Source organism: Aquarana catesbeiana, linkage group LG12, assembly GCF_042186555.1.
Source record: "Aquarana catesbeiana isolate 2022-GZ linkage group LG12, ASM4218655v1, whole genome shotgun sequence".
Classification (NCBI taxonomy): Eukaryota; Metazoa; Chordata; class Amphibia; order Anura; family Ranidae; genus Aquarana; species Aquarana catesbeiana.
The window spans coordinates 54,417,412-54,439,961 of NC_133335.1; the positions used below are offsets into that span (position 1 = coordinate 54,417,412).

Below are 22,550 nucleotides of genomic sequence, written 5' to 3' on the forward strand. Positions count from 1 at the left end.
CTCTATGGTCAGCTGGCCGAATCACCGGCTGCATTCTCAGGTTCCCTGTTGGGACAGGAGAGCCAGAGAAAAACATGGAAGACGGTGGGGGGGGCGGGGGGCATTCCCTCCCACTGCTTGTAAAAGCAGTCTAGAGTCTAATTAGCTGCTAGGATTGCTTTTACATGAAAACCGACCGCTGGCTAAAAAGAATGATACCTAAACCTGCAGGCATCATTCTGGTATAACCACTCAAAGTCGTGAATGGCATCAAACAAAAAAGTGGTTAACAATAAAACACAGTAAACAGTAAAATATAAAAAATGACATGCCTGAAAAGTAAACATGATAAAACATAACAACAATAAAACATTGCAGAATAGAATACAGTAAAAAAGAGCAGAACAATAGAGAGAGAATAGAGCGAGAGAGAACAATAAAACGACAACTATTTTTGTTTTTTTTATTGTATATTTTTTTTTTTTTTTTTTACACTTTTTTTTGTAATTTTTATAACTGTAACCGGTTCTAGGTTTGGGTCTCTCAAAATGCGATGGCATCTTGGGAGACCCTGTGAAAGTGTGTCCTAGTCTGTGCAGTGCTGTACTTCTACGTTAATAACTAGTGAATGGTAGCGTTCAAAACATTCACCAATGCAAAGACCAGGATTGTCAGGACAGGAGGGACAATAATAGCGGGTGTCACGCCTATATCTGCGCTTGCTGCAGACACAACATCTTTTTTGGGGGGGTTCGTCGGGTAGGGGTACTCGGGAGGACATAAAGAAAATGCCTCTCATGCAGCCGGCTGCATTTGGTTGGGGATGTGAATGGGGGAAGTACGGGCGCTGCAGAAGTGGTGGGTTCCCAATTAGGATTGGCGAATGCAGCAGGAAGAGCATTATGGGCACGACGGGCCTGTTTGTCTTCTTCTTGGTGGCAGCGGGACACTACTTGTGCTTGCCACCTCACCAGCTTGAACTGCACTTATGGGACTCGCCACATCACCAAGTGTTACTGCAGTGCTGGTTTGACTACGACTGGGGTGTACTAGGCCGCTGGCGCTTGCCAGTTCACCAAAACGCTACCAAAAAAACTGTTAGCGATCGCAGGGATCAGGCCTGACTCTGCGAACGCTGCAGTTATGCATTTAGTGTTTTGTAAGTGTCAGTGATCGATCGATATTGCACTTGGGTGGGCTGGACTGGGCCGGGCGGAGGGGCAAAACGCAGGTTCTAGCAGGTATCTGGGCTCATCCCGCTAACACTGCGTTTTTGGGAACCCTAAACTGCTGGGGACGCTAGTATAGATCTGATCGGATCAGATATTGATCCGTTCAGATACTTTACCGCTAAGAGAGGCGTATGCTGCGTGCGTGGGTGTTAGCGCTACTGGCGCTAACCTGACGCTGCCTGGGGCGACGCATATCACCGCCGGGCGATCAGGGGGCTAAACCTTTATTAGGTAATAAACGGCGGGTGCCCTGACACTATAAAAAATAAACAAACTAACCAGCGTCACCCATAACAGTTATACGGTGATCACTGGTGAAAGGGTTAACTGGGGGCAATCAAGGGGTTAAAACCTTTATTAGATAGTATATAGGGGTCCCTGGTGCTATAAAACGCTGACGGCGAACCTAAATATTTACCTCCCTAACTAGCGTCACCAGTGACACTAATACAGCGATCAGAAAAATGATCGCTTAGTGACACTGGCGACGGGGGGTGATCAAGGGGTTAAAACTTTATTAGGGGGGTTAGGGGGGTATCCTAGACCTAAATGGGGCTAACACTAACTGCCCTACCACACTAACTGTCACAAACTGACACCAATGCAGTAATCAGAAAAAACAAAAACTGCTTGTGTCAGTGTGACGGGGGGGGGGGAGGGGTGATTAGGGGGTAATCGGGGGGTGATGGGGGGTGTAAAGTATGCCTGGCATGTTCTACTGTGTGTGTGTTGGTGTAACTCACTCAGATGTCTTCTTTCCTCGGCGCCGGAACGGAAAATACCGAGCCGAGGAGAGATGACATCATTTCCTCTGCCTCTGTGTACTATACAGAGGCAGGGGAAGATTTTCATTGGCTGGGAGCGATCTCGAGGGGGGCCACGAATGGATGGCCTCCCCCTCATCTCTGAATGCTCCCAGACAGAAGCCGACCGCCTCGGGCACCGGGGGGTCCGATCTAATCGCCCGCGGCAAGCAATCACGTACCAGGTACGTGATTTTGCCTGCCCGTGCCATTCTGCCGCAGTATATCTGCGTTAGGTGGTCGGCAAGTGGTTAAGTGCTTTAGGTACAGTATATAATGGGCTGCACATAATCATTTGGCTTGGGCACAATGAGCAGGTTGGAACATTTAGGATTTTGAAACAAAGGAAATGACCCCCTGAGAGCACAACAGGCCCTAAGTAGCAAACAGGGGTGTTCTTTTGTTGGGTGCAGTAGGCACATTTAAAGTAGAACTATAGGCAAAAACTTTTTTGTCATTTTGAATAGAGCAAGGGAGGGTTATAAGCCCTGTCAATTTATTGATTTTTTTTTTGCCATCTATGTCCCATTGCTGAGATTTCACTTCAATTCCTGTCCCACAGCCAAACAGGAAGTGAGAGGAAATCCCTGCAAACTAAGGGAATTCCTTGGGGACCCCAGAAAACCAGAACTAGTGTCCCCATTGGAAGATTTCCCCTCTATTACTTTTCTGGGGACAACCCAAAATTTAGGATTTTCTTTTACGTTCACTTTCAACAATAAGTGTAAACAGAACAGTTAGGATGAATCTCCTTAATAGAGGCACAGACAGCAATAAAAACTGACAAGCGCTCAAATCCCTCTCCACTCTATCCAAAACTAAAAAAAAAGTTTTGTCTTTAGTTATACTTGAACGGGACATGGCCGGGGGCCATGTCGGCCCTTTCCTGGCTGGCTTGTTGTGGATCTGGGGGTTTAGGTTGTGTCCCCTGAGCAGGATGCTTCCGCTCCCTCGCTTTACCTTTGTTGCCTGGCAACAGTCAATCCGGCCTTCGTGTGTGTCGGCGGGCCCTTGACATCATCGCACGCGCTACACCGCCCCCCCCGGCGGCGGGCAGAGCGACCCCGCGTGCTGGGACTCAGGGGACCTGCTAATGGCGCTGGCCACTATGGGAAGTGATGCGCACGCGTGGAGCTGCCCCCACACACCAGGGGGAGATTAAAACACTTGCACCACTCTATTTAAACACTCAGGGCGGCCATGGCAGCACTAACCCACCATCCTATGCAGAGAGGCAGAGAGAGACAGCTCTGGCAACAAATAATTTGATGTCTAGGTAAGGCTCTACCATACAGTAGTTTACTATACTTCAATTAAGAATGAAGACAGGAGAAATTGGTACAGATCACTCAATGTGTTCTTTCAGAAAAGAAAGACTAGTTAATGAAATATTTACTAGCCCCTTCCCTGCTCCTGAGAGGAGAGAAGGGAAGCTGGCAGCACTGCAGGGGGAGATGGGAAGCAGGGGGAATCAGCACCCCACGGGGTGATTAGGGTGTGCCCAGACACACCCAGCACACCCTGTTTGCACGCCTATGACTACAACCATATTTAGGGTGTAACATGAAACATGGTCACAGTCTGCAGCCCTCCACCCACCAACCTATTACTAAATCCGGGGGTTTTCTCCTTTGAATGCCTTCTCAATTTTTGGATAGAGCTACGCACATCCATGCCATTCATTGGATCTGTAAATAAAAATACTGCATGGCCCATCTTCACTGTGGAAGAAGTTCCCAAAGAAGCACAAGTGTGGTGACATCACTGCACCTGTAGTCCATTGATACTTCCACCTGTACTGTCACTGAAGCTCTGTACTTGGGCTGGAAGAATAGTCTATAGGAGGCACCTGAGCACTGCACTTATGATCCACTGATTGCGGTTGTAATGCTTTGTGGGCTCCAATGCAAATAATCAAATAAATAAATGCATTCATTTTTTTTTTTTTTTTTTTTGGGTAAAAGGTGGAATTATCCTTTAAATGTTTTAATTTTTCAAAAAAGAAGTCCCCCTGCAGATATACAGTTATGTTGCTACAGAGCAAGAGTGTTAAGGATGCAGTATATGTTGCAAAGGAATTCGAGATTAAAGGCAATCCTTTTAGGATACTGAACAGGTTCAATTGACACTTCCAGATGTTTGCTATAACATAGAAAATCATTACTTTTTGAGTTTAGGTGTACTCTAAGTGAACTTGTTGCTTGAAAGCAAGTGTAGTAGCTAAGTGAGACTTTGATTGTTTTGCTCTGTCTGTGCATTTGATTCTGGGAGATTACAGAAAGGCCTGGAGTATTACCAGAGGCAATCAACGGAGGGCCGGCATGACAGGGTTAATGGGGGCTTGGTTACCGGGAGTGTAGTGAGGGGGAGTGTCTAGGAAGCAGGGTTTAGCAGTGTTTTATGGGGAATAGGGTGGAGCTGGGGGGAGGAAGTGAGCCAGAGAGGAAGGAGAGGGCCAGTCACCACAAGGGAGAGAGAGGGTGAGCAGCTTCCCACCCGCCAGCCCTACAATTTTGGTGGGCATTGTGTGTTAGTATTGGGGGGTCTTGAGCGACTTAAGGGGTTGGTTGTGGCACTTGTCGGGGTGCAAGGTCCTTTTAGGTCATATGGACACATCAAAAAGGTATGGTGTAGGGACCCGTCTGAGTAACGGCTCCCAGTTGGTATATGGGTACCTGCTAGTTGTCCTTGAGTCGGTGGTTTTGCGACTGGAGGCCTGAGAAGTGACATTTTAGTGAATAAACTGGATGTTATGTTTAAAAAGGTTATTATGTTAATTATTATGGTTATTTATTTGAGATTTATATTTGGTTAATAAAACAGCTGCTATGGCCAATTTACTCCATTTCAGTGTTGTCTGGTCATTAGAGGGAAGGGTGGGGTTATTGGTATAGCAGGTAACAAGCCATAGTTAACTACTTCCCACCCGGCCACTGCACATAAACGGCGGGGTGGAAGCTCCCTCCTTCTGACTGGACGTTCCTGAACGTCCTTCAGAAGGAGCGGGATCGCGCGGCACGCTCCCGTGCAGCCGCGCGATCCCGATGCGCGCGTGTCACCTGGACACGCCGCATCTCGGAATGGCAGGAGGGCAATGTGATTTGCCCTCCCGATCCGCACGATGGCTGTGTCTAATCACAGCCATCATAAAGTAAACATGGGGGAGGGGTGGCATCTGACAGGGGATCGCGCCGCCACGTGCCCATGCAGCGGCGCAATTCCGATCTGCCTGTGCCCCCCAGAGACAGTGGAGTGGTACAACACAGGAGGGCCCTGTGATTGGCCCTCATGATCACATGACGACTGTGATTGGACACAGTCGTCATGTGATGTAAATGTAACATGTTACATGTAATGTAAATAGAGAGCGGTTGTAACTGCTCTCATCTCTTCCTCTCTTCACACAGAGCCTGTCAGTGAGCAGAGGAAGAGAGATATGTGCTGCAGCCGGGAGATCAGTGAGTTTTATAGCTGTTTGTCTGCTGTTTACCCACTGATTACCCAGCTAGTGTCCCCAAAACACAGTGTCCACAAAACAGTGACAACACCTGTCATACAGTGAACATCTGTCCGCCAACAGTGGGCACATCTGTCCGCCAACAGCGGGCACATCTGTCCGCCAACAGCAGGCACATCTGTCCGTCAACAGCTGGCACATCAGCCGCCCGCCATCATCAGGCACATCAGCCGCCCGCCATCATCAGGCACATCAGCCGCCCGCCATCATCAGGCACATCAGCCGCCCGCCATCATCAGGCACATCTTCCCGCCAACCATCAGGCACATCTGCCCGCCAACCATCAGGCACATCTGCCGCCCACCATCTGGCACATCTGCCACCTGCCAACATTTGGCACATCTGCCACCCGCCATCTGGCACATCTGCCACCCACCATCTGCCCACGATCAGGCACATCAGTCCGTCAACAGCTGGCACATCAGCCCGTCAACAGCTGGCACATCAGCCGCCCACCATCATCAGGCACATCTGCCCGCCAATCATCAGGCACACATCTGCTGCCCACCATCAGGCACATCTGCCGCCCGCCATGAGGCACATCTGCCGCCCGCCATCTGACACATCTGCCGCCCGCCAACATCTTGCACATCTGCCACCTGCCAACATCTGGTACATCTGCCACCCGCCATCTGGCACATCTGCCACCCGCCATCTGCCCACGATCAGGCACATCTGCCCGCCAACATCAGGCACATCTGCCCGCCAACATCAAGCACATCTAGCCACCCACCATCTGGCACAGCCACCCACCATCTGGCACATCTGCCGCCCGCCATCTGACACATCTGCCGCCCGCCATCTGACACATCTGCCCGCCAACATGACGAAAAGATCTTACAGCGCAGAGGAGGCTCTCCAAATACTCCAGAGTATGTCGGACAAGAGTAGCAGGGAATTGAGCCAGTGGAAAGCAGTGGCTCCGAGATGGAAACAGAGAAAGATAGAATCCTAACAAGGAGAATCAGGAGAAATGAGCAGGAGGAGATATTCACCAGCAGTGCAGCACCCCAGGGCATCCACCAGCAGGCATCCACCAGCAGCGCAGCACTCCAGGATGATATGCAGGCATCCACCAGTAGCTCAGCACTCCAGGGCATCCACCAGCAGGCGTCCACCAGCAGCGCAGCACTTCGGGATAGGCAGGCATCCACAAGCAGTTCTGCAACCTTCCTAGAAGATAGGCCAGATGCTAGAAACGGAGCATCCCATCAACGAGGCAGTGCCCGTACTAGCCTCCCAGATGTTCTACTGTATCCAACATGGCTGCCCGATACGTCAGTAGAACCTGTAATACCCCTTTTTACAGCCCAGCCTCAGATGCAGACGGAAAATGTAACCCCACTTTATTATTTTCATTTATTTTTTACCAATGATCTCCTAATCTACATTGTGGAGCAAAGTAATCTATATGCCAGCCAACATATAGCCAACAATCCCAGTTCCTCATATGCCCGTCCTTTTGTTTGGAAACCCCTCACCGTGGAAATATTTTTCTTGGCCTAACCCTCAACATGGGGCTGACAAAAAAAAAATGAACTCCATTCCTACTGGTCTACCCAACCTATCCACCACATGCCGGTCTATTCGTCATTGATTCCTAGAACACGTTATGAGATGATTATGAGATTTTTACACTTCAACAACAATGCCCAATGCCTCCCTCGAAATCATACCATACCACCAAAAGAAAGCTCTATTTGTGTGAACAAAATGATAAAAATTTCATTTGGGTACAGTGTAGCATGACTGAGTAATTGTCATTCAAAGTGAGAGAGCACTGAAAGCTGAAAATTGGTCTGGGAAGGAAGGGGGTGAAAGTGCCCAGTATTGAGGTGGTTAATACAATAGTCATGAAAGAAATTAAACTAAGCTGTTCAATTATGATCCAAGAACACCAAAGCACTGAGTGCAATGTGTCTAAAGTACAAGAGGTGTGGTCATGATACAATTTACAGTAGCTGCTCATCTTTTTATATCTACACATCGCTCTACAGTCTGCATCTCTCACTTTACGGAGAATTAAGATCTATTCAGAAAAACATGCAACTTTTTTCCTTATTAAAATGGATTCTTCTGTTTTCAGTTATAATGACGTTGTGGTACTTTTCAAGGTTCCTGTATACAGACTGTACCCAAAAGGCTTTCCATGTGACTTTGAAAACATCATCTGAAACAAGAAAGTCACAATCTATGCAGAACTTGGTCAGGTAAGTATTTCTATTGCAAACTCACTTTAGATGTTCATTGATAGAGAGAAACCTTAGTTGTCAACAGTTTATAAAGATATAATACCAAAAATGTACTAGACAATAACTTTCATCTGGACTTTGAAAACCATTGATCATTTTCCTTCCACTTCACAATTATGTGCCAATTTTAGTTGGTCTATCACATAAAATCCCAATAAAATACATTTAAGTTTTTGGTTGTAACATGGCAAAATGTGGAAAATTTCAACAGGTATGAAGACTTTTTTAATGCACTGTATACCATAGTTTGTAGACTCTATAACTTTCACACAGACTAAATAATATACACTGATTTGGGTTGTTTTTACCAAACAAGTGTAGCAGGATATATCCGGCCTAAATTTATGAAGTAGAAATCCAAAAGTCTGTGGTAGAGACACAAGAATTTATCCAAAGAGTCTCTAATCTTGTTCCCAGTACACTAAATTGTGGCCTCATCATACAGACTGGCTCCCCAAGCCGTTGCTTACAAAATAAAGAAAGCTTGCAGGGAAAATGTCATTTTTTGGGCTTTATAAATGCAAATGTTTCTGCAGCAGCTTCTATACACAGTACAGCTGTGCCACTTTACAGGTGGACTAAGGGGACACCCCAGGCACTATATTGAAAGGAATTTTTCATTTTAATACTTTTCACTTTAAGCATCAATAAATCACTGCTCATTTAAAAATGACGTTTTTTACAAACTTTTTTTTCATTGATACATGTCCCCCAGGGCAGTACCCGGACCCCAATAAACATTGTATGCTCAATTACTTGCATATAAGCCATCAAAATGGGCACTTTGATTTTTCACGTTCAGGTCCCATAGACTTCAATGGGTTTAGTTTTTTACAAATTAAAAATCGCATTCCTATGTCAGCATTCCTTATTACATACGTTACTTACAATATACAGTTATTCTCCCTATTCCCCCCCCCCCCCCCCAAAAAAAAAGAAAAGGAACCCCTCTCCTCCCCCTGAACCCCTAAACCTCTATCAAGTTCCTCCAACCCCCTGCTTTTTTAAACTCCATCCATTTTTCCCATATATTCCAATATATCTCTAATGAATACTCTATTGTATAAATTGTTTCCTCTATGGCTTTCACCATTTCCACTCTTACTACCCACCTAGGCTTGGGATCAGACCTTTAGCTGCATTTAGAAGATATGGAATTAAGGTATTCTTGTATTGGGACACCGTCTTTCTCATATCATGAAATAGACCCATTCTCCCATTATTGGGTGGATCGCTGCTATAATTCTACCCCAATAAGGTTGTATCTTTGTACTTTCCCACCACAGGTGCGCAAAGGTCCCCAGGGCGTCACATCCCCTCCAGCATGTTGGGGGGCCTTCTGCCTGGAACCTGTGAGCTCTCTGTGGGGTCACATACCATCTCGCCAGAAGTATATAGCACATTTCCACTGTCCTTATATCGCTTGATGAGAAACAAGCTGTCCTAAGGATTTTCCTTTTATGTTCCTCATCCCTAAGAAAACCTCTCCCCTCCTCCCACTTTCCCAGATGGGGGGGGGGGGGGGGGGGATTCAGGTTCTACTTCCTTAATCAAAATTTTATAAATTTTAGATATACTTCAATTTAAACTAAGAGGGAACAAAATAGTTTCTCTATTAACCTCATGTGTCCTTTTCCCCGCAATGGTTGTGGTAGTGATTGTGTAAAGTGCTTTAATTGTGCATACCTCCATTTGTCTAGTGGCTTATTTCCCCATTTCTGTGTGATTTCAGCATACATATATATCCTATTACCTTTCATCACATCTTGCAGTAATATTTCCTCTTCTTTTGCCCATCTAGTGAAATATATGTGTTTATCTTTCCCTGGCTTAAAATAATTTGTGCCCAATATAGACATTAGTGGTGAGTTGTATTCCCAGTGTTGCAATCTCCCTAACCTATCCCAAATCTTAAAAGTGTTTCTAGTTAGTGGGTTTGTGCTAGTAGCTAAATCCCAATGTTGCCGTGGTATCCAAACCATCTTTCGTAGATCTACCTTACTTTGTATTATCTCTATATTTACCCAACGTTTCCCCTCTTTGTTATGAATCCACTCTACAATCCGGAAGACAGAAATCGCCTGATAATATTTCTCAACATCCGGTGCTGCTAGTCCCCCTGCCCTTTTTTCCTTCACCAATGTTGCATATGCAATCCTAGGGCGTTTAGGTACCCATATATATTTTAGTACCATTGATCTTAATTTCCTAAAATATACCCGAGGTACCGCTATTGGAATCATTTGAAAGATGTAAATTAGTTACATAGTTACATAGTAGGTGAGGTTGAAAAAAGACACAAGTCCATCAAGTCCAACCTATGTGTGTGATTATATGTCAGTATTACATTACATATCCCTGTATATTGCGGTCATTCAGGTGATTATCTAATAGTTTCTTGAAGCTATCAATGCTCCCCGCTGAGACCACTGCGTCCACCATCGCGACCACCATCATCCTGGGTAAGATATTAATTTTTAACCGATTGCCGACCAGCCGCCGTCATTTTACTGAGGCAGGTCGGCACGATCCTGCAAACCGTCGTAGCTATACGTCGGCTTGCGGGATATCAGGCGCACGCGCGCCCACTGCACAGCGGGGGTGCCGATGCTCGTGGCCGACGGTCGCGATGACCGCCGGCCACAAGCGATCCGGGGCATGAGAGGCAGAACAGGGATGTGTGTGTGTAAACACACACACATCCCTGTTCTGTGAGGCGTGACAGATTCTGAGTTCCTATTAGCTAGGAACCACGATCCGTCACTTCCTCTAGGTCAGTCCCCTCCCGCTACAGTTAGAAACACACACAGGGAACACAGTTAACCCCTTGATCGTCCCCTAGTGTTAACCCCTTCCCTGCCAGTGACATTTTTATAGTAATCAGTGCATTTTTATAGCACTGATTGCTGTATAAATGCCAATGGTCCGAAAAATGTGTCCAATGTGTCTGCCATAATTTCACAGTCCTAATTAAAATCGCAGATCGCTGCCATTTTTAGGAAAAAAAAATAATAAAAATGCTATAAATCTATTCCCTATTTTGTAGACGCCATAACTTTTGCGCAAACCAATCAGTATACGCTTATTGCGATTATTTTATCAAAAATATGTAGAAGAATACATATCGGCCTAAACTGAGAAAAAATGTGTTTAAAAAAAAAAAAAAAAAAGGGGATATTTATTAGAGCAAAAAGTACAAAATATTGGGGGTTCTTTACGAAAGGCAAATCCACTTTGCACTGTAAAGTGCAGTCACTCTAAATCTAAGGGGTAGATCTGAAATGAATGGAAGCTCTGCTGATTTTATCATCCAATGATGTGCAAGCTAAAATGCTGTTTTTATTTTCCTTGCATATTCCCCTCGGATCTACAGTGACTTTACTTCCACGAGCACTTTCAGTGCACTTTTAAGTGCACTTGCAGTGCAAAGTGGATTTTCCTTTAGTAAATAACCCCCATTGTGTTTTTTTCAAAATTGTCGGTCTTTTTTTGTTTATAGCGCAAAAAATAAAAACCGCAGAGGCTATCAAATACCACCAAAAGAAAGTTCTATTTGTGGGAAAAAAAGAAACAATTTTGTTTGGGTACAGTGTCGCACGACCGCGCAATTGTCAGTTACAGCGACGCAGTGCCAAATCGCAAAAAATGGCCCGGTCATTCTGCAGCCGAATCTTCCGGGGATGAAGTGGTTAAGGCATTAATTCTACCTATCCATGAGAGAGGCTTATATCTCAAATTTTTAATATGTTCCTTGATCTTATTAAGCACTGGTATGTAGTTGGCCTCAAACATAGTCCCCAAAGATGCAGTCAATTTTATTCCCAAGTACGCCAACACCTCCTTACACCATACAAAGGGGAATTTAGGTTGAATCGCCAGTTGTTCCCCCCTTGGAATAGTAATGTTCAAAATCTCGGATTTGGAATTGTTATCCTAGGGTTGGAGACATAAAAAAAGCAAATCATCTGCATAAGCGGCTACTCTGTAATCCCGTTCCCCTACTCTCACCCCCCTAATGTCCGGATTTTTACGTATTGCTGCTAACAGAGGTTCCAATGCCATTACAAACAGCATTGGAGAGAGGGGAGACCCCTGCCTTGTTCTGTTAAATAGTTCAAGGGATGAGATAGGTTCCCGTTTATTCTAATTTTAGCTGTTGGGTGATAAAAGAAAGCAGATATCCATTTCATCATCCTAACCCCCAAACCTAGGTATCTTAATGTTCCAAGCATAAACCCCCAGTCCACCCTGTCCAAGGCTTTTTCAGCATCTATCGATAGAAATGCGTCTGGGGCCTCCCCCTTTTGTACTTCATGGATCAAAAACATCGACTTAAGGCAGTTATCCCTTCCCTCTCTCCCTTTTACAAATCCTACCTGATCATTATGTATCCAGCTCGGTAAAAGCAGTTTTAATCTCTGCGATTATTTTAGCAAAAGTCTTTATATCTGTATTTAACAGGGATATTGGCCTATAACTCGCTGGGGCTGCTGGATCCTTCCCTTCTTTTGGAATGAGAGTTATATAGGCCAAAAATTAATTCCTCCCGCAAAGTCTCTCCTTCTGCCAGAGTATTCATATATTCACATAGTTTATGGATCAGAAACTTTTGAAATCTTTTATAATACAGGATAGAGTACCCGTCGAGGGTACTCGAGAGTACCCCTCTTTCCCAGGACCATACTTTTTATTGCTCTTGCTACCACTTCCTGGGTAATCGGAGCTTCAAGCTCCTCCTTAGGCACCATGGGAAGGTCTAGGCCCTGCAGGTACTCATAAACTTCTGTATCTTGTTTCTCTATACAGTATCTTTCCCACTCTGATTCACCTTATATAATGCGCTCTAGTATTCATGGAATACCGTTGCTATTTCAGGAGACGAATGTACCATCTCCCCTATATTGTTTTTTTTTTTAGGGGTAAAGGATAAGCCTTTTTCTCCTTTACTGCTCTGGCCAGCCATTTCCGGGATTTATTACCCCATTGATACCTCTCTTTGTTTACTATATGAAAAGCAAGTTTTTTATCCTGTTCTAACCGTTGTACTAATTCCTCTCTTTTTGCTATTAATTCTTGTCTCCCTGGGATGCCTTGGGGTCTTGTCACTTGTTCTAAATCCTATATCTCTATATAAGGTACTGAGTTCCTCTCCCCTCTGTTTCTTCTTCCCTGCTCCAACCCCTATCAATATTCCCCTTATAAAGGCCTTATGTGCTTCCCACAAAGTTTACCGGGGAATTTCTGGTGTATCATTAAACGCAAAGAAATTATCCAGCTCTTGCTCAATCTTCTTATCTATCACCGGATCCTGAATAAGAGAGTTATTTAATCTCCAGTATCTTCCCCCCGTAAAGTCTTGTGATATTTCTAATTGAATCACTACTGGGGCATGATCAGAGAGGGTTATTGCTTTAATCTTCACATTTTTAAGAGACTGTAATAGTTGATGTTCTATGAGGACATAGTCGGTCCTTGAAAATGACCCATGGACTGGGGAATAAAAAGTATAATCCCTTTTCCCTGGGTGCCTGACCCTCTATGCATCTACCATCTGACACTCCAATAGCATTTTTACCGCCTTTTGTCTTTCAAATGTATAGCGAGAGGGGCCCCCCCCATAGTATCTACCCGAGGGTCTATACTCAAGTTTAAGTCTCCTGCTATTATAAGTTTGCCTTCCTTGAATACCTCAAGTTTTTTCAGAACTTTCCTTAAAAATGTATCTGGTTCCCTATTTGGGAAGTAAATATTCACCAGTGTACATTCCATGACCCTCCGGGTCTGCCAGCTGCTCCTTTACAGCAAATACCGTGGTCTTATCAAAACTTATGGACACCCCCGCCCCCCCCCCCCCCTGGATACTGAATCACCATAGAACCACACGGGGAACGAGTGCTAGGACAATCTGTGCCCAGAAGCATGTGCAATATGTGTTTCTTGGAGACAGACTACATTCGCCCCAATAAAGTGCAACTCTTTATTTACCTTATATCTTTTACTTGGAGTGTTCAGTCCTCTTGCGTTATAAGAAACTAAACTTATTGTGGTCATAGTTCATTATAGGGAGCACCTGGCAGGTCAAAAAGGTACCGGAGAGGAGGAAGAGGAGAACCCCCCTCCACCGCCCCAATCAATCCTACTCCCCACCCCCCCTTAACATATATGTTCAATGTATGGATCCGACAGCATCTGTCCAGATATCGTCCAGTTCCCCCTCCTGGGGGGGCGCTTACTCCTGACCTTACTGACCCCTCTACTGGCCCTCCCCCCCACCTCTGTCCTCTCACCTCTCCATCTATTTATTTCTTTTTAGGCAAGTTTTTACCTACATCCTAGTGTTTCTTGTTCTTGAGCATCTCTCTAAATAAATGCTTCAATATACAGGAAGAGGAGAACCCCCCCCCCCCCCCCCCACTGCCCCAATCAATCCCACTTCCCACCCCCCCTTAACATACTGTATATGTTCAATGTATGGATCCGACAGCATCTGTCCAGATATCGTCCAGTTCCCCCTCCTGGGGGGGCGGTTACTCCTGACCTTACTGACCCCTCTACTGGCCCTCCAGCCCTCCCCCCCACCTCGGTCCTCTCACCTCTCCATCTATTTATTTCTTTTTAGGCAGGTTTTTACCTACATCCTAGTGTTTCTTGTTCTTGAGCATCTCTCTAAATAAATGCTTCAATATACAGTGCGTTCTCCCCCTCTACCTCTGCCTCCTCCTTCCCCCCATTCTCTCATTACGGGACCACTGCATGTTACTTGGAGCCAAAGTTGTCCCAGTATTTTCTTCCCAGCCTGGTAAGGGGGGAGGTATAAGATCCAATTTACTACAAAAGTCATGAAGATCTTCGGGGAACCTAAGTACTGAGTTTAGACTGTCCTTTTACCCCTTAAGACACGCTGGAAATCCTCACTGGTATGCCGCATTCAATGTCCGCATTTGTTCTGTCAAAGGCTTAAGGAGTCTTCTTCTTGCAAGAGTCTCTGCTGATAAATCCGAGAATATTTGAAGCTCAGTTCCTTCATATAGAATTCCTGCCGATTTCCGTATGCCATAATTTTAGATTTCTCTTCAGCATACTGGAACTTAACTATTACATCTCTTGGATTATCATCTGCCTGGACTTGGCGTCTCACAATCCTATGTACCCTATGCATTTTCAATATTTCTGTTGTTTCTTTCCCCAGCATAGGATTAAACAGTTTCTGCATCACCTGTGTTAATTCCTCATTTTTAAATTTCTCTGATAATCCTCTTATCCGTAGATTTTTTCGGCTTAGATTTTCTTGGTCTTCCATTTTATATAACAGCGATCTATATACTCTCTGGAGGGACTTCATCTGCTCGTTCATTTCCTCCAGCCTTTGATCATACATATCCATTCTTTCCTCCATTTCTTCTACTCGGCCTAAAACCTACCCGATGTCCGCTCCAACTGCCGCAATATCTGTTTTCAGTGATATTTCAACTTTAGCCAACATTTCTGCCAGCATCTCTTTAATTTGAGGTATGCCTGCTTGAGCTTCCTCTGATCTTAGATCCTCCTCCATCTTTGGATCCACAGCTCCTCTCTTCTTCTGGTCTCCACTTTGTACTTTGGAGCTTCCTTGGGAGATATTCCCAACATTTTTTGACTGCACAACAGGTGTGTCGTTCACCTTTCCTGCTTTAGTATCCTCTTCTGTCGTTTTTTGTTTGCCTGCCCCAGTACCGTGCTCAGTCTACCTGCCTAGGACTACTGTACCCATCTTCTATTATACATGTCTCTACTGACATGTAGCACTGAATAACTCCTGGGCTCAAAGCAGGTGGAGCCCCTTTACCCGCTTTGCCTGACCTTCCATGTTTACTGATTTACTTTATTATTAATAGCACACACAAAGTGAATGGATACTATATGATATTTATATATATCCAATGAGTAAGATAGCTCTGTATAATAGATATCCTTTAGCAGATTATCTAGTAGGGATGAGCCGAACACCCCCCTGTTCGGTTCGCACCAGAACCTGCGAACGGACCGAAAATTCCCTCGAACGTTAGAATACCCATTGACGTCTATGGGACTCGAACGTTCAAAATCAAAAGTGCTCATTTTGAAGGCTAATTTTCATGGTATTGCCTAGGGGACGTGTATCAATGCAAAAAAACTTTTAAAAACGACCGTTTTTTCAGGAACAGTGATTTTAATGATGCTTTAAGTAAAAAAAAAAAAAAAAAGTGAAATATTCCTTTAAATATCGTACCTGGGGGGTGTCTATAGTATGCCTGTAAAGTGTTGCGTGTTTTCCGTGCTTAGAACAGTCCCTGCACAAAATGACATTTTTAAAGGAAAAAAAGTAATTTAAAACTGCTTGCGGCTTTAATATACTGTCGGGTCTTGGCAATATGGATGAAAATCAGTGAGACAAACGGCATGGGTATCCTCCAGTCCATTACCAGGCCCTTTGGGTCCTGTATGGATATTAAGGGGAACCCCACACCCAAATTAAAAAAGGGAAAGGCGTGGGGCCCCCAGGCCCTATATACTCTGAACAGCAGTATACAGGCGGTGCAAACAAGACAGGGACTGTAGGTTTGTTGTTAAGTGGAATCTGTTTGTAATTTTGAACTGGTACATTTTTAAAGTGTAGCTCCAGCCAAAAAATCAGTTTTTAAGCTTTTTGGAAAACATAGGGAAGGGTTATCACCCCTGTGACATTTGTTTTGCTGTCTGTGCTCCTCTTCAGAAGATTTCACCTCACTTTTTGTCCCAATGACAAATGTTTTTTGAAAATTTGGGGTTTTTAGTGAAACAAGGATTGGTGATAAAGCATCAGTGGAAAGGAGAAAAGTTTTTCCCATATTAACTCTTACAGGAGAGAATTTCCCTTCCTATGGGGTAGATTTCATCTCACTTCCTGTTGTCTCCTTCCGTTTGCAAGTAGGAGTCATTTGTAAGTTGGATGTTTGAAAGTAGGGGCCTGCCCTATATACTCTGCAGAAATTTGGGCCTTAGGTGTTGTTGTGGCCTCAACACTGTAAGCCCTCACAGGGCCCTGCTGTGAAATATTAGATCAAGAATTGTAATTACATTCCCCTGGTGAACAGGGCCAGAAAAATTGGGCCTTTGGTGATGGTGATGCTTCTGCCACAACACTGTAAGTCCTCACAGTTACTCTTGGTGGGCGCTGGAACGGGCCCTGCTGTGAAATATTATATCAAGAATTGTAATTACATTCCCCTGTTGAACAGGGGCTGAAAAATTGGGCCTTTGGTGGTGGTGCCACAACACTGTAAGTCCTCACAGTTAATCTTGGTGGGCACTGGAACGGGCCCTGCTGTGAAATATTATATCAAGAATTGTAATTACATGCCCCTGTTGAACAGGGGCTGAAAAATTGGGCCTTTGGTGGTGGTGGTGGTGGTGCTGGTTAGCAGCTGCATTAATTCTACCTATCCATGAGAGAGGCTTATATCTCAAATTTTTAAAATGTTCCTTGATCTTATTAAGCACTGGTATGTAGTTGGCCTCAAACATAGTCCCCAAAGATGCAGTCAATTTTATTCCCAAGTACGCCAACACCTCCTTACACCATACAAAGGGAAATTTAGGTTGAATCGCCAGTTGTTCCCCCCTTGGAATAGTAATGTTCAAAATCTCGGATTTGGAATTGTTATCCTAGGGTTGGAGACATAATCTGCATAAGCGGCTACTCTGTAATCCCGTTCCCCTACTCTCACCCCCCTAATGTCCGGATTTTTACGTATTGCTGCTAACAGAGGTTCCAATGCCATTACAAACAGCATTGGAGAGAGGGGAGACCCCTGCCTTGTTCTGTTAAATAGTTCAAGGGATGAGATAGGTTCCCGTTTATTCTAATTTTAGCTGTTGGGTGATAAAAGAAAGCAGATATCCATTTCATCATCCTAACCCCCAAACCTAGGTATCTTAATGTTCCAAGCATAAACCCCCAGTCCACCCTGTCCAAGGCTTTTTCAGCATCTATCGATAGAAATGCGTCTGGGGCCTCCCCCTTTTGTACTTCATGGATCAAAAACATCGACTTAAGGCAGTTATCCCTTCCCTCTCTCCCTTTTACAAATCCTACCTGATCATTATGTATCCAGCTCGGAAAAAGCAGTTTTAATCTCTGCGATTATTTTAGCAAAAGTCTTTATATCTGTATTTAACAGGGATATTGGCCTATAACTCGCTGGGGCTGCTGGATCCTTCCCTTCTTTTGGAATGAGAGTTATATAGGCCAAAAATTAATTCCTCCCGCAAAGTCTCTCCTTCTGCCAGAGTATTCATATATTCACATAGTTTATGGATCAGAAACTTTTGAAATCTTTTATAATACAGGATAGAGTACCCGTCGAGGGTACTCGAGAGTACCCCTCTTTCCCAGGACCATACTTTTTATTGCTCTTGCTACCACTTCCTGGGTAATCGGAGCTTCAAGTTCCTCCTTAGGCACCATGGGAAGGTCTAGGCACTGCAGGTACTCATAAACTTCTGTATCTTGTTTCTCTATACAGTATCTTTCCCACTCTGATTCACCTTATATAATGCGCTCTAGTATTCATGGAATACCGTTGCTATTTCAGGAGACGAATGTACCATCTCCCCTATATTGTTTTTTTTTTTTAGGGATAAAGGATAAGCCTTTTTCTCCTTTACTGCTCTGGCCAGCCATTTCCGGGATTTATTACCCCATTGATACCTCTCTTTGTTTACTATATGAAAAGCAAGTTTTTTATCCTGTTCTAACCGTTGTACTAATTCCTCTCTTTTTGCTATTAATTCTTGTCTCCCTGGGATGCCTTGGGGTCTTGTCACTTGTTCTAAATCCTATATCTCTATATAAGGTACTGAGTTCCTCTCCCCTCTGTTTCTTCTTCCCTGCTCCAACCCCTATCAATATTCCCCTTATAAAGGCCTTATGTGCTTCCCACAAAGTTTACCGGGGAATTTCTGGTGTATCATTAAACGCAAAGAAATTATCCAGCTCTTGCTCAATCTTCTTATCTATCACCGGATCCTGAATAAGAGAGTTATTTAATCTCCAGTATCTTCCCCCCGTAAAGTCTTGTGATATTTCTAATTGAATCACTACTGGGGCATGATCAGAGAGGGTTATTGCTTTAATCTTCACATTTTTAAGAGACTGTAATAGTTGATGTTCTATGAGGACATAGTCGGTCCTTGAAAATGACCCATGGACTGGGGAATAAAAAGTATAATCCCTTTTCCCTGGGTGCCTGACCCTCTATGCATCTACCATCTGACACTCCAATAGCATTTTTACCGCCTTTTGTCTTTCAAATGTATAGCGAGAGGGGCCCCCCCATAGTATCTACCCGAGGGTCTATACTCAAGTTTAAGTCTCCTGCTATTATAAGTTTGCCTTCCTTGAATACCTCAAGTTTTTTCAGAACTTTCCTTAAAAATGTATCTGGTTCCCTATTTGGGAAGTAAATATTCACCAGTGTACATTCCATGTTACACAATCTCCCCTTTATAAAAAGGAACCTACCCTCCGGGTCTGCCAGCTGCTCCTTTACAGCAAATACCGTGGTCTTATCAAAACTTATGGACAAAACCCCCCCCACCCCCCCCCCTCGCGCGAATGGCTGGATACTGAATCACCATAGAACCACACGGGGAACGAGTGCTAGGACAATCTGTGCCCAGAAGCATGTGCAATATGTGTTTCTTGGAGACAGACTACATTCGCCCCAATAAAGTGCAACTCTTTATTTACCTTATATCTTTTACTTGGAGTGTTCAGTCCTCTTACGTTATAAGAAACTAAACTTATTGTGGTCATAGTTCATTATAGGGAGCACCTGGCAGGTCAAAAAGGTACCGGAGAGGAGGAAGAGGAGAACCCCCCTCCACCGCCCCAATCAATCCCACTCCCCACCCCCCCTTAACATATATGTTCAATGTATGGCTCCGACAGCATCTGTCCAGATATTGTCCAGTTCCCCCTCCTGGGGGGGTGGTTACTCCTGACCTTACTGACCCCTCTACTGGCCCTCCCCCCCACCTCTGTCCTCTCACCTCTCCATCTATTTATTTCTTTTTAGGCAGGTTTTTACCTACATCCTAGTGTTTCTTGTTCTTGAGCATCTCTCTAAATAAATGCTTCAATATACAGGAAGAGGAGAACCCCCCCCCCCCCCCACTGCCCCAATCAATCCCACTCCCCACCCCCCCTTAACATACTGTATATGTTCAATGTATGGATCCGACAGCATCTGTCCAGATATCGTCCAATTCCCCCTCCTGGGGGGGCGGTTACTCCTGACCTTACTGACCCCTCTACTGGCCCTCCAGCCCTCCCCCCCACCTCGGTCCTCTCACCTCTCCATCTATTTATTTCTTTTTAGGCAGGTTTTTACCTACATCCTAGTGTTTCTTGTTCTTGAGCATCTCTCTAAATAAATGCTTCAATATACAGTGCGTTCTCCCCCTCTACCTCTTGGAGCCAAAGTTGTACCAGTATTTTCTTCCCAGCCTGGTAAGGGGGGAGGTATAAGATCCAATTTACTACAAAAGTCATGAAGATCTTCGGGGAACCTAAGTACTGAGTTTCGACTGTCCTTTTACCCCTCAAGACACGCTGGAAATCCTCACTGGTATGCCGCATTCAATGTCCGCATTTGTTCTGTCAAAGGCTTAAGGAGTCTTCTTCTTGCAAGAGTCTCTGCTGATAAATCCGAGAATATTTGAAGCTCAGTTCCTTCATATAGAATTCCTGCCGATTTCCGTATGCCATAATTTTAGATTTCTCTTCAGCATACTGGAACTTAACTATTACATCTCTTGGATTATCATCTGCCTGGACTTGGCGTCTCACAATCCTATGTACCCTATGCATTTTCAATATTTCTGTTGTTTCTTTCCCCAGCATAGGATTAAACAGTTTCTGCATCACCTGTGTCACGAACACGTACTCACCGAGGCCGAGATGCCGAGAGCGGCTCGCCCTTACGACCACGCGCACCCAGACCCCCGAAATGGGTACAGGAGGCTGAGGGCACGCGGAGGCACGGGCTTCCGGACGGATAGTAGGTTCAGAAGCTGGAAGCGGGTGTCCTGGGATCCGCAGGGAGCAGGGCTGAAAACACAAGCAGAGGTTAGGGAACAGGCAGGTAATAATCAGGGTGTCACGAGACCCAGCAGCGCGGTGGTTAAGCAGACCAGGATTCGGTGCACAGATCTGGCAGGTATAATCAGGATAGTCCAGCAGAGTAGTGGTTAAACAGGCCAGGGGTTTGGTACACAGATCAGGCAGGTTATTGATAGGATTGTCCAGCAGAGTAGTGGTTAAACAAGCCAGGGTTCGGTACACAGATCAGGCAGAAGTACAAGGGACAATCCGGGAGAGTAGTGGTTAACAGTCAGCAGAGGTTTGGTACACAGATCAGGCAAGGTACTTAGGGACAATCCGGGAGAGTAGTGGTTAATCAGGCAGCAGAGGTTTGGTACACAGATCAGGCAAAGGTACTTAGGGACAATCCGGGAGAGTAGTGGTTAATCAGGCAGCAGAGATTTGGTACACAGATCAGGCAAGGTACTTAGGGACAATCCGGGAGAGTAGTGGTTAATCAGGCAGCAGAGGTTTGGTACACAGATCAGGCAAGGTACTTAGGGAACACAGGCTCAGAGAACAGGGGAGAGCTGACGACAAACCAGCAACCCGACTGGGTGCTGGAGCCGTCAGATATAGCCCCCCTGCCCGGCGAGCGCGTCAGTGTGACGCGCTACCGGGCACCCGCACGGGCTACGGCGCGCACACGGGGACCGCCGTGCACCCGCGCGCGCCGCACCATCAGGCCGCGGACGGGTGTGCGGCGAAGCGCTCATCCCGTGCGCATGCGCACCGGAGCCCGGCGAGCGGAGACGCTCCCTGGCTCCTGACAGTGCCCCCCTCTTAAGGGCGGACACTGGACGCCAAGGCTGGCCATTAGTTCCGGATGATCTTGATGAAACGCTCGAATTAACTGTGGAGCGTGTAGATTCCTGGCGGGCTCCCAGGAATTATCTTCGGGGGGGTACCCCTTCCATTGAATCAGGTACTGTAACTGTCTGCCCCTCTTCCTGCAACCAAGACTGGATTCCACTTCGAATTCATTCTCGCCATCGATTCTGACTGGCGGAGGAGGAGGTTCTTTTCTTCCTGGAAAAGGGGTGGGCACCACAGGCTTCAATAGTGACACATGGAAAACGGGATGAATCCGGTATGTCTTGGGAAGTGTCAATTCCACAGCCACAGGGTTGATAATCCTCCTGACTTGAAAAGGCCCAATGAATTTAGGCCCGAGCTTTCGAGATGGCAGTGGTAATCTCAGATTAACGGTGGACAGCCAGACCTCGTCTCCTACGTCAAATTTTGGGTTCGCCTTTCTGCCCCGGTCGTACTGTTTCTTGTAGTCCTCCTGGGTTTTGCGTAATGTATCTTGAATTCTTTGAAAATTGGACTGTAACGAAATTATCCTATCCTGGACTGCAGGAACTGCCGTTTCGGGAATGTTGTTAGCGAAGGATGTGGGATGGAACCCGCACTTGGTCCAGAAAGGAGTCTGGTTGGTGGAGGCATGGATAGAGTTATTGTACGCAAATTCAGCATAGGAGAGGAGGCTCGCCCAATCATCCTGAGAACCTGAGCAGAAGCATCGGAGGTACTGCTCTAGCGTCTGATTGGTCCTCTCTGTCTGGCCATTGCTTTGGGGATGATAAGCTGAAGAAAGACAAATGTTGATACCCAAAGCCT

The 22,550-nt window shown here is 45.4% G+C and overlaps 1 protein-coding gene across 1 annotated transcript in view; it reads left to right on the forward strand.

The window, feature by feature from the left end:
• The first annotated feature begins 7,512 nt into the window (after window positions 1-7,512).
• LOC141114242 (beta-1,4 N-acetylgalactosaminyltransferase 2-like) overlaps window positions 7,513-22,550 on the forward strand; it is a 242,612-nt gene continuing 227,574 nt past the window's right edge. The window contains exon 1 of the mRNA XM_073607819.1: window positions 7,513-7,741. Coding sequence (XP_073463920.1) covers window positions 7,575-7,741 — 167 coding nt within the window. The 5' untranslated portion in view covers window positions 7,513-7,574. The remainder of the gene's footprint in view (window positions 7,742-22,550) is intronic.